General features: G+C 41.9%; 1 protein-coding gene across 4 annotated transcripts in view; it reads right to left on the bottom strand.

Moving 5' to 3' along the window:
* LOC124006760 (microtubule-associated serine/threonine-protein kinase 3-like) overlaps positions 1–23169 on the bottom strand; it is a 164992-nt gene that overhangs the window by 103658 nt on the left and 38165 nt on the right. For 3 of the 4 annotated variants that reach the window (XM_046316886.1, XM_046316888.1, XM_046316887.1), the window contains exon 3: positions 19623–19747. In XM_046316886.1, the coding sequence (XP_046172842.1) occupies positions 19623–19747 (125 nt within the window). Of the gene's footprint in view, positions 1–8716; positions 8846–19622; positions 19748–23169 lie in introns of those variants that run through there. The other variant, XM_046316892.1, reaches the window with a different exon arrangement.

Below are 23169 nucleotides of genomic sequence, written 5' to 3'. Positions count from 1 at the left end.
ATTATGGGCTATTGTGTGTAGATTGATGAGGACATTTAATTTTTTATTATTCATTCTAGAATAAGACTAACCTAACAAAATGTGGAAAAAGTCAAGGGGTCTGAAAACTTTCCAAAGGCAAATTGTGCCTATAGACGACGTTGTTGCCGGTGATGTCTGGGTGAGGACCTGCCTTACAACAGGTCATGATCATTTGAAACGGGGATCAATTTGGAGAGTTGAAAGAAAACATTTTCGGGTTACAAACCAAAATGTCTTTTATATACAGTCAAATGGAATCAAAATTCCGCATTGAAAACTGCATGGTTATTAATTACAGCCATGGCATCAGTTTGGTGAGGCCTATGCTTAATGATTCGGATGAAAATATGCTCTGTCTGAATCAAACGCATGTTCTTGTGTATTTTTGGTGTTGAACCTGTATGTTTAGGGGGCTTATAGCCAATTCTCAATGGCACTAGCAGCTTTCAAAAATATGATTAAGTGGAATATAGATGGGACGCAATTACTACAAAACTGCAGCTCGTTGTTAAAACACATTTTTCCTACTTCAAATCAACCAGTCAATTTTGAATTACTGGTAAAACGGTCATCATTTGGCAAGGAATGTAGCTTGTGTATCCCTAACATTTAGTTAAATTTTTATAGCAATTTATTATTGTAGCCCTAACGGGATCTTGTGTGCACATAGCACCGGTGTGTGTCGGGAGCGGTCGTTAACACAATTGAGGTAATGAGATCTGGAGGGGAAAGGGAATATAGGGAGAAGAACTGTCCGATGCTTTGTCTTCAAGACAAAATGTCACTTGCCCGTTCGGGCAGCCACAAAGCACATTCCACCAAATAGTTTTACTGTGTTGGAAATGTTTTCACATCTCTGATTGAAGATCTAGCTTTGATGTCCGTTGGAGTACTCATGCCCATCCCTAACAGGATGCACAGACTGAGGCAGCTGGACATTTTTTTATGGAACATATGTTTGTGGCTGGCCAAAAAAAAAATGGACATACAACAATAAGGTGGCTGGCTGATAGACACAGTATGTGAATTAAACATTACGATTGCTGTTAAAATGGCTAGTCTAGCTGTTAGATAGCTAGGTTGGCTAGATGGCTCGAACAGCTGTGCTGAGATGACGTCAGGGTAAACATAGCTTCAGCTCTTGGCAGGTCACATGATCAGACCAACTCAGCGCTACCCAGAGAAAGCTTTATGTAGTGGAGATGGGGCTGCTTGTGCTGTAGGTGTCGCCTGTCCATTGGCAGAATATTCCGACCCGGTTTTATTCCGCGGTAAGTACATCTGAAGAACCCAACGGGTCAGAACGCACTGATGCCCTCATCAGGGAAACGTGGAGCCGGTGCGGAATACGGATTTTTCGTCCTCATGCTAGGTAGCAAAAGCCAGAGCAGCCATTTTGGGATGGCACATCACAATGAACAACAGGATAGTGATCCAATCAGGTTCCTTTGTTACGCAACACAACGTTTTACATGCCTAGCAAGAGGACGAAAAAGGCTGTTTAATTTTTAAAAACTAGCTGAATTTCAATTTTCTCGATTTGTCAGTTGGGATAATTCAGAGTACAGCAACATCTTGCATCCCTTGAATGAGGTACGTTTTCAAGCCATATTCCACACCGGCTCCGCGTTTCCCTGATGATGGCATCAGTGCGTTCCGACCTGTAGGCTTCTTCAGATGTACTTACTAATGAAGACACAGGTCGGAATATTCCGGCTACTCCTGTACAGTAAAGTGCGAGGCAAGCCCAAGGCAAACACATTTTAGCCATTGTTGTTAGCCATTGTTGTCAGCCATTGTTGCCATTAATGCTAGTTACTGCTAGTTTGACAACCAGAGGGCATCTTTGAGAAGCTAAGTTATTGAAATGACATGGAGCGGTTGGCCTACGAAAGTCCTGTTCACTGTAGCTGTTTCTGCGTAACTTATCTATTCGCAACGTCATCCATGTCTTTTAATACAGTCAAGCATTTTGGTTATAAAACAAACCAACAAAAGGGAGTCTTGAATATTTTTCATTATTTAATGAAGCAAGTCATTAAACAATGAATGAACTGGGCTTCCTGAGTGGTGCAGTGGTCAAAGGCACTGCATTGCAGTGCTAGCTGTGTCACTAGAGACTCTGGGTTCGAGTCCAGGCTCTGTCGCAGCCGGCTGCGACCGGGAGATCCATGGGGCGGCGCACAATTGGCCAAGCGTCGTCTGGGTTAGGGGAGATGTTGGCCGGCAGGGATGTCCTTGTCCCATCGCGCACTAGTGACTCCTGTGGCGGGCTGGCCGAAGTGGACGCTGACACGGTCGCCAGGTGTACAGTGTTTCCTCTGACATTAGTGCGGCTGGCTTCCGGGTTAAGTTGGCATTGTGTCAAGAAGCAGTGATCAGCTTGGTTGGGTTTCGGAGGACGCACTGCTCTCGACCTTCGCCTCTCCCGAGTCCGTACGGTAGGTGCAGTGATGAGACAAGACTAACTACCAATTGGATACCATGAAATTGGGGAGAAAAAAACAGGGGTGAAAAGATGAATAAATCGCAACATGTCGGCTAACATATTGGCTGTACTTTAAAACCTTGTTTTGTTTGAACAGACTACATGGGATAGATTTTTAGAAATGTACTATTTCAAGAAAAACGAAAATGCATTTTTTTAGTGATCCTCTCACCTTCGGCTCATTTTCAAGTCCTCCTGTGGTTACAGTCCCTGGAATGGGTAGCACCATAGAAAGAAGCTGGCTTGCTGAAAACTATGTCCATTCTGTCTGTTCCCTTTGGTCACAAATGTAAAAACATTTTTTTAGATAAACAGATGATTTTTGAAATGGTAACTGTGTTAATAAGGGGGCGTTTGGGGCGGGGTGAAGAGTACGATTATTTTACCGAATGTTTGCTGTTAGGGGATTATTTTCTTCTCCAAACCCAAAACACACTGCCGCCCGGGTTTGCATTGCGAATGAGGGCATAAACTGGGTCAAGACGCCAGCAGAGTAACTAGACCTACAACACTTTCAACAGCACAACACTCAGCACTAGTGAGACTCACCTCGCCTACAGTAGGCCTACAGTATATCAAAAAATGTTTAGTTTTTTTTCATCTCTACATGCATGTCTCCTGATTTAAACCCGATCTAACTTGTCAACTGAAAACAGTCATCCGTCCCTCTGCCAAGCCTACAAGCAAAGATGATCTGGTGGAGGTCATCAAGACGTTTTGGCTTGAGAAACTGACGATACAACGACGCAACAAATAACTCTGTCATCTCAGCAAGGTTTTACCCATGGTCATGGAAGTGCAACTAAAATGTAGCTGAGATGTACAGCAGTTGAAATAAATCTGCATTTTGAAAAGTCTATCATTATTTTATTAACAAAAGCATAAAGATGTTGATGAACAAATACTATACAGTATATGTTTTATCCGACATTTTGAGTTAGGATTGCAAACCCTGTCGACGACAAGTGGTTCTGCTTCCACGAGCACATCCAATGCTAGCATCAGTAATTCTACATTTGTTGTTAGCCCAGCTAGCATGGACACTGACAGGTTGTTAGCCCAGCTAGCATGGACACTGACAGGTTGTTAGCCCAGCTAGCATGGACACTGACAGTTGTGAATCTGATGTAGCCGAAGAGCTACTGCCCCCTTACCTGGGAAAAAACACTGAACAACAGACTTTTTCCCCCAATGATGAGTGCAAATACCAAATTTGGAGCGAATCGGACTTTTTGTCCATGAGAAAATATTTTGTTGCAAATTTTATGCATTAGCGTTAAGTGAAAAAGTGAATTGTTGATAGTTTTCTTATTTTGTAAGATATCAATGCAAAACTTATCATGCTTCATCGTGGTAATGACTTCGATGACCCCAAAAAGTGTCAAGTTGATAGGCCATCGTGGAGTGCATTTACAAAGAATTTAAATTGACAAGTCAAATCTGAATTATCAATAACCCAGCCATCTCTTAACATAGTTTGAGAAAAGCCAAGGAATTGGTTAAAAGATGTACCTACACACCCGAATGGTGTTATTTGGACTTATAGTTCAAGAGAAGAAGTTTTTCCAAAAAAGATACCAATCTATGATTGAGTTATTTGACCATGTCAAAGAAAGAATTATAATAAAAATACACAGAATAAAAATAGGTTTCACAGCTTCACTGTGAAATCCTAATAAACAACGTAATGCATTCGGGTAGCAAGCAAATAAATGATGATCTTCAATCTAAAAAGCAATTACATGAGAGAACATCTCATCAGAAATGCCCGGTCCCCATTCGTTCTTATTAAGCATACATGTGAAAACAGAGCTAAATGAAAGATACAAATGCAGGGAAAACCTCTAGAGACTCACACCATGCCTGGTCCTATGGATGTAATTATAAAGCCAATACACAACAACTCAACTGCCTATTTATTTCAATTACAGTCGAGAACTCGCCAACAAATGGTTTACATATGCAACAAGGTGCTACTGTTTTTATTATTCACTTTTTACCACAGAGCAGCTTAAGAGCAAAGAGCGAGAGAGACCAGCGACAGAGGAAAACCTTTGTCTTAGCCCTCTGTACTATATCAATATGGCCACCTTCTGTGGACAATGTATGTAGCACATTCACTGGGAGATTTAGTGAGGGAAACTTTGACTGAAATGTAGGGTGGCATTCCTCACAATTTCCCATAACCAAAAAGTCCAGAAATATATATTCTTAAAGCCTTTTTTTTACTGTATACATTCAAACTAGCCTAATACTTTTCTTGGCACGCGGGTATTTGAGTCTATTCTGAAATTGAGGGCACTTTGACAATTTTTTTCTCTCGCTATGCTCTATAAAATTGCTCTGAAATTGCTAACAATTATTGTAGACTTAGGACTTTGAGTATTACATGCCAATAGCTTTTAATCGCCAGCGCTCTGTGCGAGACAATAGCCTTGACCTTGAAAACTGCAGTTATTCAGACTTCAATGGAATAAATTGATCACATTCTCTCAAGAACACGTGCCGTTGCAGACCGAGTTTAGCATTATGACACTTGTGGCAATGCCTCAATGTCACAGCCTCACACTAGACGAGCAAACTCAACAGGGAGTTACTATGTATACAGGGCATTGATAGGCTGGATGAATGTGTGCTTGTCATTCAAGTGTTCTGCTCCTTACAGGTCATTTCTTCACACACGCGCTACTCCAAGACACCTGATCAATAATGTAGACAAGAAAACATGTCTTCAAGTGTAAATATTTGACAATCATGATATCCATCATAAATAAGTGTTAAAAGTGTAGCTTCTCACAGACAGCAGGGCATAAGGGGCGGGGCGGCAGGGTAGCTTAGTGGTTGGAGCGTTGGACTAGTAACCGAAAGGTTGCAAGTTCATATCCCCGAGCTGACAAGGTACAAATCTGTCGTTCTGCCCCTGAACAGGCAGTTAACCCACTGTTCCTAGGCCGTCATTGAAAATAAGAATTTGCTCTTAACTGACTTGCCTAGTTAAATAAAGGTCAAATTAAAAATTTAAAAAATAAGTACACACTTTGTAAGTCTCACTGACAGTAGGGTTTACACCAAGTGAACAATGTTGCGGATGTGTCTGTTTGTTGGGGCAGGTCCAAGGACAGAAATAGACAAATGCAGAGAGGAAGTTACACTACTTTACATACCATGTGCAGTCCTTAAACATTTACATAACTCAAAAGGGGGGTAACAATGACGGTGGCTAAACATTGGTGACTTATTTCTCATCTGAAGAAGGGAGTGTGGTCTAACGTGTGCGTTCCACCAACCCGCAGTTCACTCAATCAGGTGTGCGTTTTCTTATCCTCAGAAGGATGAAGAAACATTGAACCATTGGGAGGAGATTCCTGTTGAGACGTTGACAATCAAAACCATCATTTCCGGAGCCACCTTAATTATTCATTCCACACTCTTTGCCATACCAGTCAATTGACACATGTAAAAAATAAAAAAATAAAGACAACATTTAACTGTGGCATATTCAATACTGTATACACAGATGAGGCATTATTTTACTTATCGCTTTCTACTTTAAAGCCCCACTTACTGTATATACACAAATCAGCATTTATATAGCACAAGGCCATGCACTTCTCATTCACCAAAATGTAAACGTCATCTAGTCTCAGTGAAATGATGTCACCCCCTATTCCTTCCTGCTTCCAAGGCTCGGAGTCAGAGAGCCAGTCTCGGTCTCATTCATTTGCCTGACAAACTAACTTCCCCGTTGCCATTTGAACCATAACACTGGTGCTCTATGGAGCTTCCTCCCTCCACCACAGAGGTCTTTCTGTTTGGCTGACGTCTAACGGGGTTCTCTTAAGAGCGCTGGGCGCAATGTCGCCCGTGTGAAACAATGAACAAGGACGGAGGTGTCCTTTAAAGTTAATGGCGGCAACAAAGCGCAAGCGGGAGATAAGCGGCGCTACTGTGAGGATAATTACAGCTTTGAGAGCACCTGATAAAACGCACGTGGCAATTACACTACCTTTTCATGGCTAAAATATATAAAGTCATTAAGACTTTTTTTTAAACTATTGGATTGAAATGTCAGCAGTTAGATTTTCCTAAGTGAATAAACACCTTCGCATTTAAAATTGTGAAACATGCAAACAATAATTTGGTTATCTACATTTCGTCCACGGCTTTTATTGATCATTTAAAATAATTCAAACAAAAGCACTGGGGGAAAATGTAATCTCTAACGAGCACAAATAAAAATTGTTACAGTGAAATTAATGTCGGAGCATAAAAGCTACTTTACGGCTTTGATTCATCTGTGGAGTGCAGACCAATTAAAAAGTAAATGGCACATAAAATTACTCACTGGGAATTTGGTGTTTATATAAAAAAAAATAAACCTGGTTCTACCATCCTAGTCAACAGTTCAGAGTCATTTTGGATCCCCTTTTACCCTGGAACTCTCATTTGGTATCACTGAGCTATTCACCAAGTATTGCTCTGTGATAACAGAGTATTGCTGTTGTGTTCAACACAAGGTAAATCTACAGTTTGAATTTTTAAAAATGTGTGCTTGCTTAAGGTGACCGTATCGCATTCAAATCTCTCTGTTATGGGATAAGTGCAATCACGCATTCCTAAAGTACACACACTGGACGAGGGCAACTCTGCACACATCCAATAGTTTATCAAGGCGTCCGTCCGCAAAGCACAAGCTTCGATAACAGTTCCATTATCATAAAGAAGTCAATGAGAGGCTGGTCGACAGCTCTTCAGATCAATCAGCCTCCCCATATGGAAAATAAGTATTTGGCAGCAAATACACTTACAAGGTTCAGAGAAGATTCTTGTAATATCGGACTTGGGTGGGTAACATTTAGACATAACAGAAATGTTGCATGTAATTACATAAAAAAAGCATACAAGACATGTAAGTTAGATTGTATGGTCTCACATACATGGGACATACGAATTTCATAGTACTTGGAATCATAGTAATAGCAAGCTGTTGCATGTATTAGGAAGAGGAGGAGGAGAGCAGGAGGGGGAGGAGGAACAACTCATCTCCACTAAATCTATTTAGTTTGTGGAGATCTCTCAACAATCATTCTCATGATCGCACGTTAAAACCCTGGATGGAAGACCAAAGTAAGTAGAGCAATCCAGTAGGAGGTGCTGCCCAGCCTTAACCATGGAAACTCATACCTGAAAATGTATATACAAATATTGTGTATTTCTTCTAGTAATTGTCACATTTAAAAATATATATATATTGATCTAGAAGGAAAGCATTTCCATGTAGGAAATTCACCACAATCATGTATTCAATTGTGAATTTCATATCAGGCATTTAAGTTAACACATACACAAATGTATACCAACTAAAATAATATTTTATGCCATACAAGATTTATATTTGATGTTCATGATTCTTTTCATTATGGGTTGAAAAGGTAGAAAAATACAGCCTCAGCAGCCCAGGCAGGTTACACCACTAATGTCCTGCAGCAGACATCAAACCTAAGGCAATAGAGAAATCAAAATGATTCGGAAGAATTCACATTTGTTTCTGTCCATTGTTCTTGCAATGTGTGCAGAGACATGGACTAATCAAGGCAGAAGTTTGAGAATACATCAACTGGAAGAGTGGATATGCTGTGGTACAATGACGTAGTCAATCATGACGCAAATCAATGTTCCGCTGTAGAACATTTACCTAAGAACAGAAACATCTTCAGACAACACAAGACCACAAACACAGCTCTGTGAATAGGTAAGCAGCTCCCACAGAGAGAGAGAGACGCACCCCACACAAACACCCCGTACTGCCAAGTGCCTTCCGGGATCTTAAGCACTTACAAATTCGTAAGATATTGTACGGATTGGAATTCCTAACACATCGCACAAATTACAATATATATACACACACACACACAAACACACACACACACATCTTTTATTTTCAGGACGTAACGTATCATGTGAAATGGATAAAGTAGTACAGAATTGTGCACAATTTTCAGAGACCGGTTTCAGTTGTTGAGCACTACTTTCAAAACTACTGCCCGAAATTATGCATCACTAACACAAAATGTAGGAAACTCCTAACTGTGCTCTGCTGTACAAAAGCAACATTCCCTGTCAGAGCACTGCCCCACATACAAACACTACTACAGCACCGCCTCTCCACACACACACACACACACACACACATTTCCATTTCCCTACCTGTAGCCCTCGTCTCCTCAGAATGCTGGACTCGTCCATGCTACAGAGCTCCGGCTTGGGATGCCTCCCTACCGGCGCATAGCCATGCTGTACTGACTGACTAGCTGCCTATAGCAGTCTCTCTCTCTCGGTCTCTCTCTCTCCTGCTCCCTCCTTCCCTCACGCCAACTCTGATCTTAGCAGCTGCTAAACACCAACATCAGAACTTATCTGATTGGAGGGGGGCAGTCAGCTGACACCTCCCTCTTGTTCCTCTTCTCGCCCCTCTGTAACTTCAGGACAGTGTGTGTGTGTGTGTGTGTGTGAGTGAGAGAGACAGAGAAGCAGTGTGAGTGAATATGAATAAGTGTGTGTGTGAATGTGAGTGAGTCAGTGCGTGAGGGAGGGGGAGAGAGAAGGGAAGAGAGACAGAGGGAGCAAAGGGAGGCAGGACTAATTCAGCATTGGGACTGAGGGGCAACTGGGTGCCCTAGCTGTGCCTCAGTCATTTCCACCTGAGCGGAGCAGCCACGCTTTTGTGGCGCCCTAAGTCACCATGAAACGTAAGTAGAGGATATCCTGCCCCGAATTGCTCTCCTCCTCTCTATTCTTAACAATACAGTTGGCATCCTGTCCTGACCGCCTGTCCATCGGCAGAGAGCAGCCAGGACTATACGCTAAGTGGCCTATACTGTTCAACGGCTTTTAAATGAGTCATTATTCCTCCAGTTTCTCTCTCCTGGGCAAAATATGTCTGAAGGTCATAGAGAAAAAGATGGAAGGAAAAAAAGAGAGAGAGAGATTGAGAGAAAGAGAGGGGGACATCGGGTGATGGGGGAGAGAGCGAGAGAAAGGCAGGGGGGTGTAGAAGAGAGATAGGGGACAAGAAGGTGGGGTGAGCAAGAGTGTAAAAAATGCATTTAATTTTTTAATTTAAAAAAAGAGATTTACAATAATAGTAGTGAGGCACTGCTGCTACAGCTGCCCTGGGACTCCATCCCTCATAGTGATATAATACTGCAGTTGGCTATTGTGGGGCTTTCCTCCAAAACAACAGCGCTGATTATTACCGTGCTGCTATCAAGAACAACTCCACTGCTTCAGTCAACTCCTCTACAACCAATTGTAAGCAGCACATTCTGTAAGTGCATATCCACTGTCAATTTCCAGTGATTTCATGCATTTCCGTCATCTCTTTCCTGGCGGTCTCCGTCATAAGTTACATAAACTCCTAGGTACTCAGCAAGTAACCGATCGAGCCTCTTCTCCAATGCTATACCTCGCCGCCGTCGCAACACCAGTCGCCCCGCTCTGAATTATTAGCATTTAGATCAATAGGTTGGTTTACGATTGCCATCATGCCAATTCCATCCGGCAATTTCACAGTCAGTTTCAGTCCTGGGTTTTTTTGTTTTTGCTTCTCCACCTCTCTTCTCCCCCCCTTCCTCATTTCCATTTGCTGTGACTCTACTCTGTGAATATTAAGTAGCACCCCATACATTCTCCCAGTCTCCAACCAAGCTGAAATGATTTCTGGTATTGAGCATGAATGAGTGACGGCTAGTTGGCTACCTATGGCTGAGGAGAGAGAGAAAACAAATTGTGTGAAAGGTCAGACAGGTGACTGCCGTGTAAACTTTCCCCTTCTCTGACAGTCTGTTGAACAGAGCAGTGTTTCACTGAAGCTGGATGGCCAGTCATTTGTGCTGTCGCTGATGAGGAACAGAGAATTAAAAATGGCAGCCGGCACTGGAATAATCAGACCTGTTTTTGTTTTCTTTCTTAAACCGTTCAAACCTCCACAGAAGGTGGATGCAAATGCAATTGTCTGGAAATGACTTAATTGACAAAAACGCAAAAGCGGAAACAACAACCAACTCCCCGGCTATTCAGAGGACCAATATAATAAATCAGCCAGAGTAGAGCCCTATGGGGGGGAAGTGAGAATGGCGGGCATTGTGTGAGGATGCCACTACCACTGGCTCTGGGAGAAAGGGGCCCATGGCCACAGGTTTACTTCAACAGGAAGTCCTTGGGAGTTTCTGTATCTCATTTCCTCCTGGCAGGTGGGCAGCTAAGCCCATTTCCTCGAGTGGCGAGAACGTGTAGAAAAGTGGAGGGGGGAGAGGAGAGGGGTTTTGGTGGGAGTACGCCCTTAGAGCCAGCAGTGAGAACTGATTGAGGGACCCAAGGCCTGTGTTACCCCTCTGCCTTGCCTGGGTTTATCGCAGCGAGAGGAGGCCTGCAGATCTAAGCTAAGGCAGGAGGAGGGCCATGGCTTGTGGAGATAGAGAGGAGGATAGCGAGAGTGGGAGGAAGAGACCCTAATACAGATCATTTACAGTGAAAGCTTAGCCGGACATTATATCTGTGTATACATCCAGTCCTTTGGAGTCAATTCCTCAGTGGGAAAGAAAAGCAGACTTTATGACCTTAAAGAACCAATCCCTCACAATGGAACCAATCCCTCACCAATCCCTCACAATGGAACCAATCCCTCACAATGGAACCAATCCCTCACAATCCCTCCAACACCTGGGGGACCCTCTGGATCCTTTACTTCCTGACGGGTGGTAAGGATAGGCAACACCACATCTGCCACATTGATGCTCAAAACTAGGAACCCTCAGGGGTGTGTGCTTAGTCCCCTCCTGTACTCCCTGTTCACTCATGACTGCTTGGCCAAGCATGACTTCAACACCTTTACAACAGCGGTAGACCTGATCATCAACAACGATGAGACAGCTTATAAGGAGGAAGTCAAAAACCTGGAAGTGTGGTGCCAGGACAACAACCTCTCCCTCAACATGATCAAGACAAAAGGAGAAAAAAAACCACATAACTCAGTTTATTCATGCATAGTCACTTTACCCCTACCTACATGTACATATTACATCAATTACCTCAACTAACCTATACTCCCACACATTGACTCGGTACTTTTACCCAGACTCAATATTTTATTATCTCTTATTTTTTTACTTTAGTTAATTTAGTAAATACATCTCTTATTTTTCTTCAAACTGCATTGTTGGTTAAGGGCTTGTAAAGTAAGCATTTCACTGTAAGGTCTATATGCCTGTTGTATTCGGTGCATGCAACAAATACAATTAGATTGGATTTGAATATGAAAGACGCAAGAAAGGGAAATGCTATTTCCATTCATCTACAGTAGAGGTTGCTTTGCAGTTGCGTCTGAGATGTTCAAGAAATAATTGCTAAGATGAAATAAAACTCCCACACTGTGCTTTGAAAGTATTGCTTGTTTGTTGCGATTGAATTTGCCTTTTTCTTTTTTGAAACAAAACATACAACCGACAACAATCACACAAACATCAACCCTGCCCAGACCCACATGCTCACACCCCCATCTCCAGCATCAGCACCTGTTCCCTCTGCTACTGCAAGGCAATCGGTCCCAGAGCTCAAAGTCTCGGTCCAAGAAGCTTCTGAACAGCTTCTACCCCCAAGGCACAAGACTCCTGAACAGCTAATCAAATGGCTACCCAGACTATTTTCACCCACCTATGCTGCTATTCTCTTATTTTTGTCTCATCAGACCACATGACCTTCTCCCATTCCTCCTTTGGATCATCCAGATGGTCATTGGCAAACTTCAAACAGGCCTGGACATGCGCTGGCTTGAGCAGGGGGACCTTGCGTGCGCTGCAGGATTTTAATCCATGACGGCGTAGTGTGTTACGAATGGTTTTCTTTGAGACTGTGGTCCCAGCTCTCTTCAGGTCATTGACCAGGTCCTGCTGTGTAGTTCTGAGCTGATCCCTCACCTTCCTCATGATGCCCCACGAGGTGAGATCTTGCATAGAGCCCCAGCCCGAGGGTGATTGACCGTCATCTTGAACTTCTTCCATTTTCTAATACTTGCGCCAACAGTTGTTGCCTTCTCACCAAGCTGCTTGCCTATTGTCCTGTTGCCCATCCCAGCCTTGTGCAGGTCTACAATTGTATCCCCGATGTCCTTACACAGCTCTCTGGTCTTGGCCATGTGGAGAGGTTGGAGTCTGTTTGATTGAGTGTGTGGACAGGTGTCTTTTATACAGGTAACGAGTTCAAACAGGTGCAGTTAATACAGGTAATGAGTGGAGAACAGGAAGGTTTCTTAAAGAAAAACTAACAGGTCTGTGAGAGCTGGAATTCTTACTGGTTGGTAGGTGATCAAATACTTTTGTCATGCAATAAAATGCTAATTAATTACTTAAAAATCATACACTGGGATTTTCTGGATTTTTGTTTTAGATACCGTCTCTCACAGTTGAAGTGTACCTATGATTAAAATTACAGACCTCTACATGCTTTGTAAGTAGGAAAACCTGCAAAATCAGCAGTATCAAATACCTGTTCTCCCCACTGTATATAGCCCCACTACTGTTATTTACTGCTGCTCTTAATTCTTTTTTTTGGGGGGGGATTTTCTTAAAACTGCATAGTTGATTAAGGACCTGTAAGTAATCATTTCATTGTAAGGGATACACCTGTTGTATTCAGCACATGTGACAAATAAAATTTGATTTGATTCTCTGTCACATGGCCTCAAACAGCACCATTTTGTCCATCGCCAATGCACTTTCATCATTTAGATGATAAACCATTTGACCTATTGTGTTAACGGAGGAGGATTGGTTGATTTCCAGTTTTCAAAGTATACTTGTTTTTTTTTGACGATTGTCGAAGAAAAGTATTGTCCAACCCATTGGGTTTCTGACTTTTATTTGCCCATATAAAGTCTTAGGGCCGAGTATACTCTTTTAAAGAATGTCTCCGTGGGTTATTTGGAATTACAGAGAATAAGTATAACAACTTTAGCAGCCATGCCATTCTGAAGAGGTTAATTCTAGCTGTTGGATTTATGGCAATATTGTTCCATTTAATTAGTTCTGCTTTCATACTGTTGAGTAATCGGATAGTTATCTTTATATAGTCGTTTTTATGTTGTCACTTCAGCATCATAAGTATGATCTTTTTTGTAGTACACTTAAAAGGATTGATGTCATGAGTTATTTTTCTTTTTTACTGAGATTTTAGACTTCTGAAGAAGACAAAACATCAATATTGGTCAGGTATATCAGGAGATCTGCAAATAATGACACGAGTTACAATTCTTTCTGCAAGCGGTTCAATTGCCAATGTAAATAGGAGGAGGGAGAGAAGACATTCCAAACTTGTGCCCCTTTCTTTAGGAAATGTATATAATATTTGTATAAAAAGTATTAATTCCTGTTTTCATGCTGCTGTTTTCATTTGGATTTATAGCGATTTTTTAACGAAGCTTTTAAAATTGTCATTATTCTTCTTGTTGTTTCTAACAAGCGCATCTGTATTTTTATATTTTACGATTATAACTGATTTGGCGTCTATTCGTTTTGTGAGGGCTGTGAGATGTTTACCAGGTTTATTTCGGCATCTATTTTGCATTTCAGCCTTTTGACCTTCATTAGAGTATTGAAAGGCCAAGGTGTAAGCTTAATACACACGCGTCTTCTAATTTTAACAATGTGGTACACAAACATATTCACACAAAGCACCTCAAGGTTGAAATAAATCATAGACAACCTTCTTGTTCTGTATTACGCTTTCTGGCTAAAAGTACATTGGTTGGTGTCAGGAGTCGAAACCAGGAGGTTTATGTTATGATCTTTGATAAATGCATTCAACATATGAAACAGACTGTCAGTTTGAGTCCGCCAGGGAATCCTCCAGAAGTCACCTACAGACTGTCATACCAGTCTTTTCATTTCATATTCTTTCACAAAAAGGGAAACAATGTCACATTGCGGCTTAATAGTATATTACAGTCCCTAAACAGAGAAACGTCATACCCTGCAGTTTGACAGGAATCTGATATCGCAAACTGCAGCCACTTCATCAAGACTGACAGTTCATTTACACCGCGCCCTCTGTGCATGTGTGTACACACAGTGACATGTCACATGACAGTAATGTATCTAAGATTACTGGATATGTGAGATCATTGGCTTGATACGACCTTGGAAGGTGATCTTGAGAATAGGACTAAAAGGACAGGGGAGGACATTCAACAACAACAAAAACACACAGGTAGCTGCACTCTGTGTGAATATGAACATGGTTCATAGTGCTTTTACTGTAGGAAAGAAAGGAACTATAAAAACACGCTAGTGTTCCTTCACATTGGCATTATTCCTCGCTGTCTGGCTAAAAGTAAGTACAGTTTGTGTCTGAAGTGGGAACCGGTATAATGGAAAGCATGTACACAAACACTAAGCAAAGCACACCTTGGACTCTCCTGTCGTCCAATCTGTCTAACCTCAGGACGGACATCACCTCTGCAGACCCAATGCAGCTGAAACGAGAGAAACGCTATCTCCAAAGGACATCAGCGACCGCAATAAAGAAGGGGAATTGGAGTCCACAAAGCCACAACATCAGGATTATGACAATCTTACAAATCAGGCCAGGACAAACGTATTGATTTACTGTCAAACCTACTCATAGTCAAAAGAGATGTGCCATGCGAAAAGGGAAAGGGACCCGCACACCCGGGGGGCATGACAGAGAAGCGTGAAGGACGAGAAAAGAGAGAAAGCAATAACAGCCGACCTGCAAGGCAGGGAGCATGGCATGGTTGATAGAGGGAGATAAGTCGTTGCGCTGGCACTGGGGGGGATGGAAGGTGATGAGGATGGGCCAGACAGAGTAGGGGGCCAAAATTCTAGTGTGGCTTTAAGAACATGACTTAGGCTGCATTTCGACAGGCAGCCCAATTCCGATATTATTTGTCACTGATTGGTCTTTTGACCAATTAGATCAGCGCTGCAAAAGATCTGATGTAAAAAGAGCTGATGGGATTGGTCAAAATACCAATTAATGTAAAGAATATCAGAACTGGACTGCCTGTCTAAAAACACACTTTCAGTCTGACGTCCCCAGACAACAATCGAGAAGGAATATAACCTACTGAAAGCCAATACCACGCACCACTGATTATTCAACTAGTGAATAACAAGGAACCACTGTGGATAGAATGCATAAAAATTATTGCGTTAATTGCCATATTACACAGTAAACTCTGGAATATTTTACAGAATTGATGCAAAATCCAGCTCTTGGTAGGAGATCTGCCTTGTAATGAATAACAACCAGAACCCACTGGGAAACAGATGTTTGAATACAAAACGTAGAGGATAGCATGAGGATTTGCCTTCTAACATCATTGCTGTACAATAACCATACTGAGTAGGGAAAATGTATGTTAATTATACAGCACAAGTCATCATTATCACACGTTCTGTGTAGCTCAGTTGGTAGAGCATGGCGCTTGTAACGCCAGGGTAGTGGGTTCGATTCCCGGGACCACCCATACGTAGAATGTATGCACACATGACTGTAAGTCACTTTGGATAAAAGCGTCTGCTAAATGGCATATATTATTATTATTATCTCCCAAACTGAATCAAAACAGACCAAATCGACCTCCTCCTAAAACACGAATAAGTTATGCTTTTGACGTCACTCAATCTGCTCACATTACATTGTCTCAGACACCGAAATGCTGCCAGACACCTTGCTGAACTTCACAAATGAGAACTTAGCACTTCAAACTCCGATGACCCTTTCGAGAGGTATTTGTGTGTGTTCTAATGATTCTGATCATTTATATTCTCCTCTGAAATATTCATATTTCAGCACGAGATTCATGGGCCAAAGCACATTATAAAGATAGACATTAGATACATCATATATGGCTCAGAGATGGGCTGCCCTAACAGGATCTGCCAATAGAACAGAATATGATTATGAGAAGGATGTTGTGTTTTCACATATAAAAATTGTGCAACAAAATAGTCCCTGGGGCCAGACAGTCCGATGCTGCAGTGACATTTTAATTTGATGGAACAAAGCCATCTCAACTCTAGCAAGACAACCGCGGGTCACATGGTGTCAGCGATTGTGATAGCTAACGGATACATCCTGCTGTCACAGGGACACACATGATTCAGGTTCATTCTTGAGGGAACGATGGCATAAACTCATCCAAATGAATTGAGAGGAATTACCTAGTGTGTTCAGTCGGTGCAGAACAATCTGCATCAGTTACTTTTCGTACCAGATGGTTGAGTTTGGGTGAAACCCTAGCTGTCATTCAAGTCCCCAAAACTCAAGATGCCTTCCATTTGGGAACGCACATTCTAATCTACCTCTACTGATCCAGTTAACTCCTTGAGCACACATTTTATATCCCCAAAAGGAACCTGGTCAATAACATTTCCTACTCTTCCAATTTTGTGATCTGGAATCCTGTAGCAATGATCCTCAATCATCTGCCCCCCCCAAGAAATCCATCTCTGGTGCAACAAGTTGTGCATGGTCCCTGACAAACAAAAGACCAAGCAAAGAAACAAAAACAATGAAAACGTCCCTGGCAACAAACCACACCATTCTGAGCCTAGCAACCGTTATGTTTGTCTCTCTCAATATACTGTTTTCCCAAGGCCAAATATGTACCAAAACTCTATAAATGGTGTTCCCCTGAAAATGTTAAAAATACAACACTATCTGCTCCAAAATATGCTATTCGGATGTGGTCATGTGTCAGCGAGTCAACGTATGTCCACGCCTGGCTGTCCGTAAGCGGTGGCGAGCAGCACTGAATTTCTTCAGGGAGGCTAGATAGACATGGAGGCATTTCCATCAGCCCGAAAAAGGATCACCGTTACCATCCGTCTTGGGACTGATACCAAGCTAGACACAAATCAGACAACACACACATATACTCTCACATGCCTGCACAAACTCACAGAAAATGTGCAACCCATGAGAGACAATAGATGAAAATGTGGAGCCTCTCTCGGCCCAGTGTAATGACTGTTTGTGCCTTATTGACCCTGGTCTCTGCAATAACTAATTTCAATCAGCCCTCGCTATATGGGGTCTGTTTACAGGGTCTGAGGAGAAGCTAATAAGATGTGGCACCATCCAGAGAGGCTCTCCACCCACATCTTCACACTCACCTTAGGGGATGAGGGCCTTATGGGGACTCTCTGAAGACCAGACAACACAGGATTCAGACTTTCTGGAACTAGACTTTATATATTTTATTTTATTTATTTAACCTTTATTTACCTAGGCAAGTCAGTTAAGAACAAATTCTTATTTACAATGACAGCCTACCCCGGCCAAACCCGGATGACGCTGGGGAAATAGTTTGCCGCCCTATGGGAATCCCAATTACGGCCGGTTGCGATACAGCCTGGAATCGAACCAGGGTCTGTACTGATGCTTCTAGCACTGAGATGCAGTGCCTTAGACCACTGCGCCACTCGGGAGCCCCTGATAATATGGGATTTAGTCTTTTCTGGGGACCAGACAACATTGGGGACCTGACTGTATGGGGGACAAGACACAATGGGAACCAACACACCCGATGGACTGATGATGGTCACCAGTAACCAGGATTGGGAAACTATATTATGAGAGCCAAACATTCCCATCTGAAATGGAGACCTCACTCTGATCTTATGGATTCAATGTCTTTGGGTAAAGTCCTATTGAACTTTTACTCAATATCATCATTTTTGTCATTGATTAGTGGACATTGCACATGCCTTACCTTGCCCCAGACACAAAGGTCGTTAGTGTGTCAAATACTTTATCTGATCATATGTTGACAAACAGCAGTGGAAGAAAGGTCACTCCTAAAGATAAAGAGGTATCCTGTGAGTATGATCATGAATATAAATACAAATATAGGAGTGTGAAAAGCTCAAATAGTGTATGAATACTCTTTCAATTCATATACATTGAGAATACTATATTAGTTTTTTTCCCCCACAATACATTGTAGATTGAAGAAGCACGTCGATTCTGATTCACAAATACTAAATGTGTCCACAGTAAGACAATGTGGATCAAACTCAAAACAGCACAGTGGCTCCCTCCAGTGTAGAGAAATATTTTCAGCACGTTTCACATCGCCTCCGCTGTCTGTAATGCAGCACGGTGAATTGTTTCGCTTACAGAAACATCCACACAGATTAGATAGGATTCGCTCAATCAAGCCTTCTCTGAATCTCCACGTCCAGATGACAGCAAATCTGATTACAAGATTTGGGATTTGTAAAAAATAAAAAAGTACTTTATACAAACACAATGACTGAAAACAGTTTTCCAAATGTCTGGTTTTCTCCCTTGTTTAAGCACCTTGATTGGAAAGCAAGGTAGAGACAGTACACACCTTCTCATTTGTCCAGGTAAATAAAACACAAAAAGATAAAACCTCTGGACTGGAATGAGATGTCATAGATGGACATAATTGGCTTTGCTTCAACTTTCGATTACGTTTCACTCGTTTGAAATGAGATGGGACGATATCATTTCCCCATCAAAAGGAAATCTGGGCTTGCTATCGCTTTTGTCATCTGAAAGAATACAGGAGAGATGGGTGATGTCGGACTTAAAGGCTCTTTGATGCTCAAGGTCAAAGTGAGACTAGTCACTGGTGACTGGCATTTCAGACTGAGGGATTAGACGATATCTGCTCCAATCAAGATCTCAGACAGATCCCCATCACAGAATCATCTTATTTTTCTGAAATCATCATAGATTGTTTGTTTATAATCAAGGACCTGAACGTTACGGCTCTGACGAAATATTAATCACTACGACTTTGAGATAAAGGTCAAACAAATGTTGTTTACCATTTTTACTGATTGACGTTTCTTTGCTGAGTATTCACTGTACTGTCATGAGGAGTGTCTTGCTATGCAAAAAAAAAAAACTTTAAATATGGCAATAATAAATGGAAATGTCTGATTAATACGCCAATCAAATATCTGATTAACAATATCCTGGTCTCAACATCAAAGCAGGGGGGTACAAATAATGTGGTAGTGGAATCATGGGAGGTCATTAACAGGGATGTACTTCTCACCAGACTAGAGGTGAGAGAGGGGGCTGACTTCCCCAAGGTGGTGGAGCGCATCCGCACCAGGTTGGAGTTCTCCGAGGGGGTCTGCCATGCCTGGTGGGGGGACACATAGGGCAGCAGGTACTTTCCTATAGGACAAGACACAATGGTAGTTACATTATAGAGAGCAGATCATTTCCTGTACAAGACAGACAACAGTAGTGAAACTACAGACAGGCGTATAGGAGCAGGTACAGTAATATACAGTGGGGCAAAAGACGTATTTAGTCAGCCACCAATTGTGCATGTTCTCCCACTTAAAATGAGGCCTGTCATTTTCATCATAGTGCTTTATCTTTATTTTAAATATTGACTGATTAATTGACTGATTTTATTTTGGGTGTTAAAAAGACCAGCGATACATTCACGACGTGAGGATACCGGTGGCCTACTCACACCATTTGCACAGGTAAATGGATATCAATGCAAATTCATACCATAACAAATGACATTGAGTGCTTCACAGAAATGAACTAATCCTGTCCTCCTCCTCTCCTTAAGAGAAACAGAGCTGAAGCCCCTAAGACGGCATGGGCTCACACATAAGAGGTAGCAGTGAAAGTTAATACACTTATAAGACCAGAGACGCTACAGTACAGGGCACGTTGATGAGACGTTTCCTACGTTGAATCCTAAGATCCTAAGATTAACAAGCTCTTAACAAATACATATTTTTCAGGGCAAATATTTCCCCAAGAGTTGTCTCCCAGTAAAATGGTCATGGTCATTCGGATTGGGTGCGCGCTGCATTTGGGTGCGCGCTGCATTTACGGTGATATGGCCTCTGCATCAGTCAGAGCATTCATACTTCCTGCGCGTCGCCAAGCAGCGCAGAGCTGTTGCGAAGGAAGTTGTCAAGGAAGTCACAGTTTGTGTTTATACAGGACCTCCCGCCCCCACCCACCGTCAACCAATTATATAAAGTGCTGAGCTGTAGGGAGTCCTCTGCATTGTTACAACATTTGAAAGGAGCACGGCGATGCGGTACGGAGTACCTCCGGCGCCACCGACCACATTTTTGGATTATGCATGAATTGACTCTCAGTCTCTAGATGGCAGTAGGTCCACAGGTGCTAAAATATTATGAAATCAGCTATGCAGTTTAGAGCCCCTCTAGGTTTTATTATCCATAAAACCCAGAGGTCAAACAGGGAAATGGTTCCAATACTTTTTCCACCATTTATTTTTCCCCATAGGGAATTTTAGAAACATAAAATAAGCGCTGGGTTTCGTGTGGTCATCGCTAGCTGACACCTTTGCAAACAGTTTTAAATTGTCATGCAACCTTGCACAAGACAGTTCACAGAAATGTAAATTTAAAGAAATGTTGCCAATGGGTATTATAACTCATAATGTGGTACTCTATAGAGCCCAAATAATGTTGTGTGTGTGCGTGCAGTCTGGATTATCGTGTCACATTGAGGCTCCTAGCAGTCATTAAAAAAAATATATATTTTTTTAATTCTCCTGAAAATCGTGTGTCACCCTCTTCTCATCATCCCTCTTATCCCCTCTAGACTTTCATGTGTGTGTATATATTTCCATTTCCTGTTGAAGGAAGCACGGCAAGTCAACAGTCAATATGAGAGAATTAACTGCCTTGGTGGAGACGAGTGAAAAGGAGGAGCGGAGGAAGAGAGACATTCCTCTCACCTCGATTTGACCTAATGTGTTTCGTAGCAGAACTCTGGTCCTGAGGGGCTGCAGTGTCAGCTGGTTTTGGTCCTTGATCTTTCCTTTTGATCAGAGACTGATTGAGACCTTGGTACTATGGTGTGTGGACTCTGGTAAACCAATAACAGCTGATTAATCAAATGCCAGGGGGCAAGAATGTCAGCATGTAGTTGCTGAATGAGAGTCGGTTGGGTGACTGGGATGATGTAGTTGTTGGATGACTGGGATGATGTAGTTGCTGAATGGGAGTCGGTTGGGTGACTGGGATGATGTAGTTGTTGGATGACTGGGATGATGTAGTTGCTGAATGGGAGTCGGTTGGATGACTGGGATGATGTAGTTGTTGGATGACTGGGATGATGTAGTTGCTGAATGGGAGTCGGTTGGATGACTGGGATGATGTAGTTGTTGGATGACTGGGATGATGTAGTTGTTGAATGGGAGTCTGTTGGATGACTGGGATGATGTAGTTGTTGAATGGGAGTCTGTTGGATGACTGGGATGATGTAGTTGTTGGATGACTGGGATGATGTAGTTGTTGGATGACTGGGATGATGTAGTTGTTGAATGGGAGTCTGTTGGATGACTGGGATGATGTAGTTGTTGAATGGGAGTCTGTTGGATGACTGGGATGATGTAGTTGTTGAATGGGAGTCTGTTGGATGACTGGGATGATGTAGTTGTTGAATGGGAGTCTGTTGGATGACTGGGATGATGTAGTTGTTGAATGGGAGTCTGTTGGATGACTGGGATGATGTAGTTGTTGAATGGGAGTCTGTTGGATGAATGGGATGATGTAGTTGTTGAATGGGAGTCTGTTGGATGACTGGAATGATGTAGTTGTTGGATGAGAGTCTGTTGGATGACTGGGATGATGTAGTTCGTCGCTCTGCCAATTTGTAAGTCGCTCTGGATAAGAGCGTCTGCTAAATGACTTAAATGTAAATGTAAATGTAAATGTTGTTGAATGGGAGTCTGTTGGATGACTGGGATGATGTAGTTGTTGAATGAGAGTCTGTTGGATGAATGGGATGATGTAGTTGCTGAATGAGAGTCTGTTGGATGACTGGGATGATGTAGTTGTTGAATGGGAGTCTGTTGGATGACTGGAATGATGTAGTTGTTGAATGGGAGTCTGTTGGATGACTGGAATGATGTAGTTGTTGAATGGGAGTCTGTTGGATGAATGGGATGATGTAGTTCACTGCAAGTGTATCGTTTGTTTCAGATATTCCATTTTAAACAATGAAATAAGAACGTCCGCATGTGTTGCCTTCAAGGGACTGGAGTTCGATGAGACCTTGTGATTTGTAAATGTACATTCACACCCTTTGACTTTTTCCACATTTTATTGTGTTACAGCCTGAATTTAAAATGGATTAAATTGAGATTTTTTGTCCCTGGCCTGCACACAATACCCCATAATGTGGAATTATGTTTTCTAAAGTAGTACAAATTAATTGCAAATGAAAAGCTGAAATGTTTTGAGTCGATAGGTATTCACAACCCCTTTGTTAAACAAGTTCAAGATTCTTTTTTTTTTTTTGCATAAGTCACAAATTGCATTGACTCATTTGGTTGCAATAATAGTGTTTAACGTGATTATCTCATCTCTGTACACCACACATACAGATAATCATAAGGTCCCTCAGCAGAGCAGAGCATTTCTAACACAGATCCAACCAAAGACCAGGGAGGTTTTCCAATGCCTCACAAGGAAGGGCACCTATTGTTAGATGGGTAAAAAAGTATATATATATATATATATATATATATATATATATATATATATATATATATATATATATATATATATATATATATATATATATATATA

This window comes from Oncorhynchus gorbuscha, linkage group LG20 (assembly GCF_021184085.1).
Source record: "Oncorhynchus gorbuscha isolate QuinsamMale2020 ecotype Even-year linkage group LG20, OgorEven_v1.0, whole genome shotgun sequence".
Classification (NCBI taxonomy): Eukaryota; Metazoa; Chordata; class Actinopteri; order Salmoniformes; family Salmonidae; genus Oncorhynchus; species Oncorhynchus gorbuscha.
Note: the sequence above shows the minus strand (reverse complement) of the source record. Positions and strands in the feature narration are given on the sequence as shown.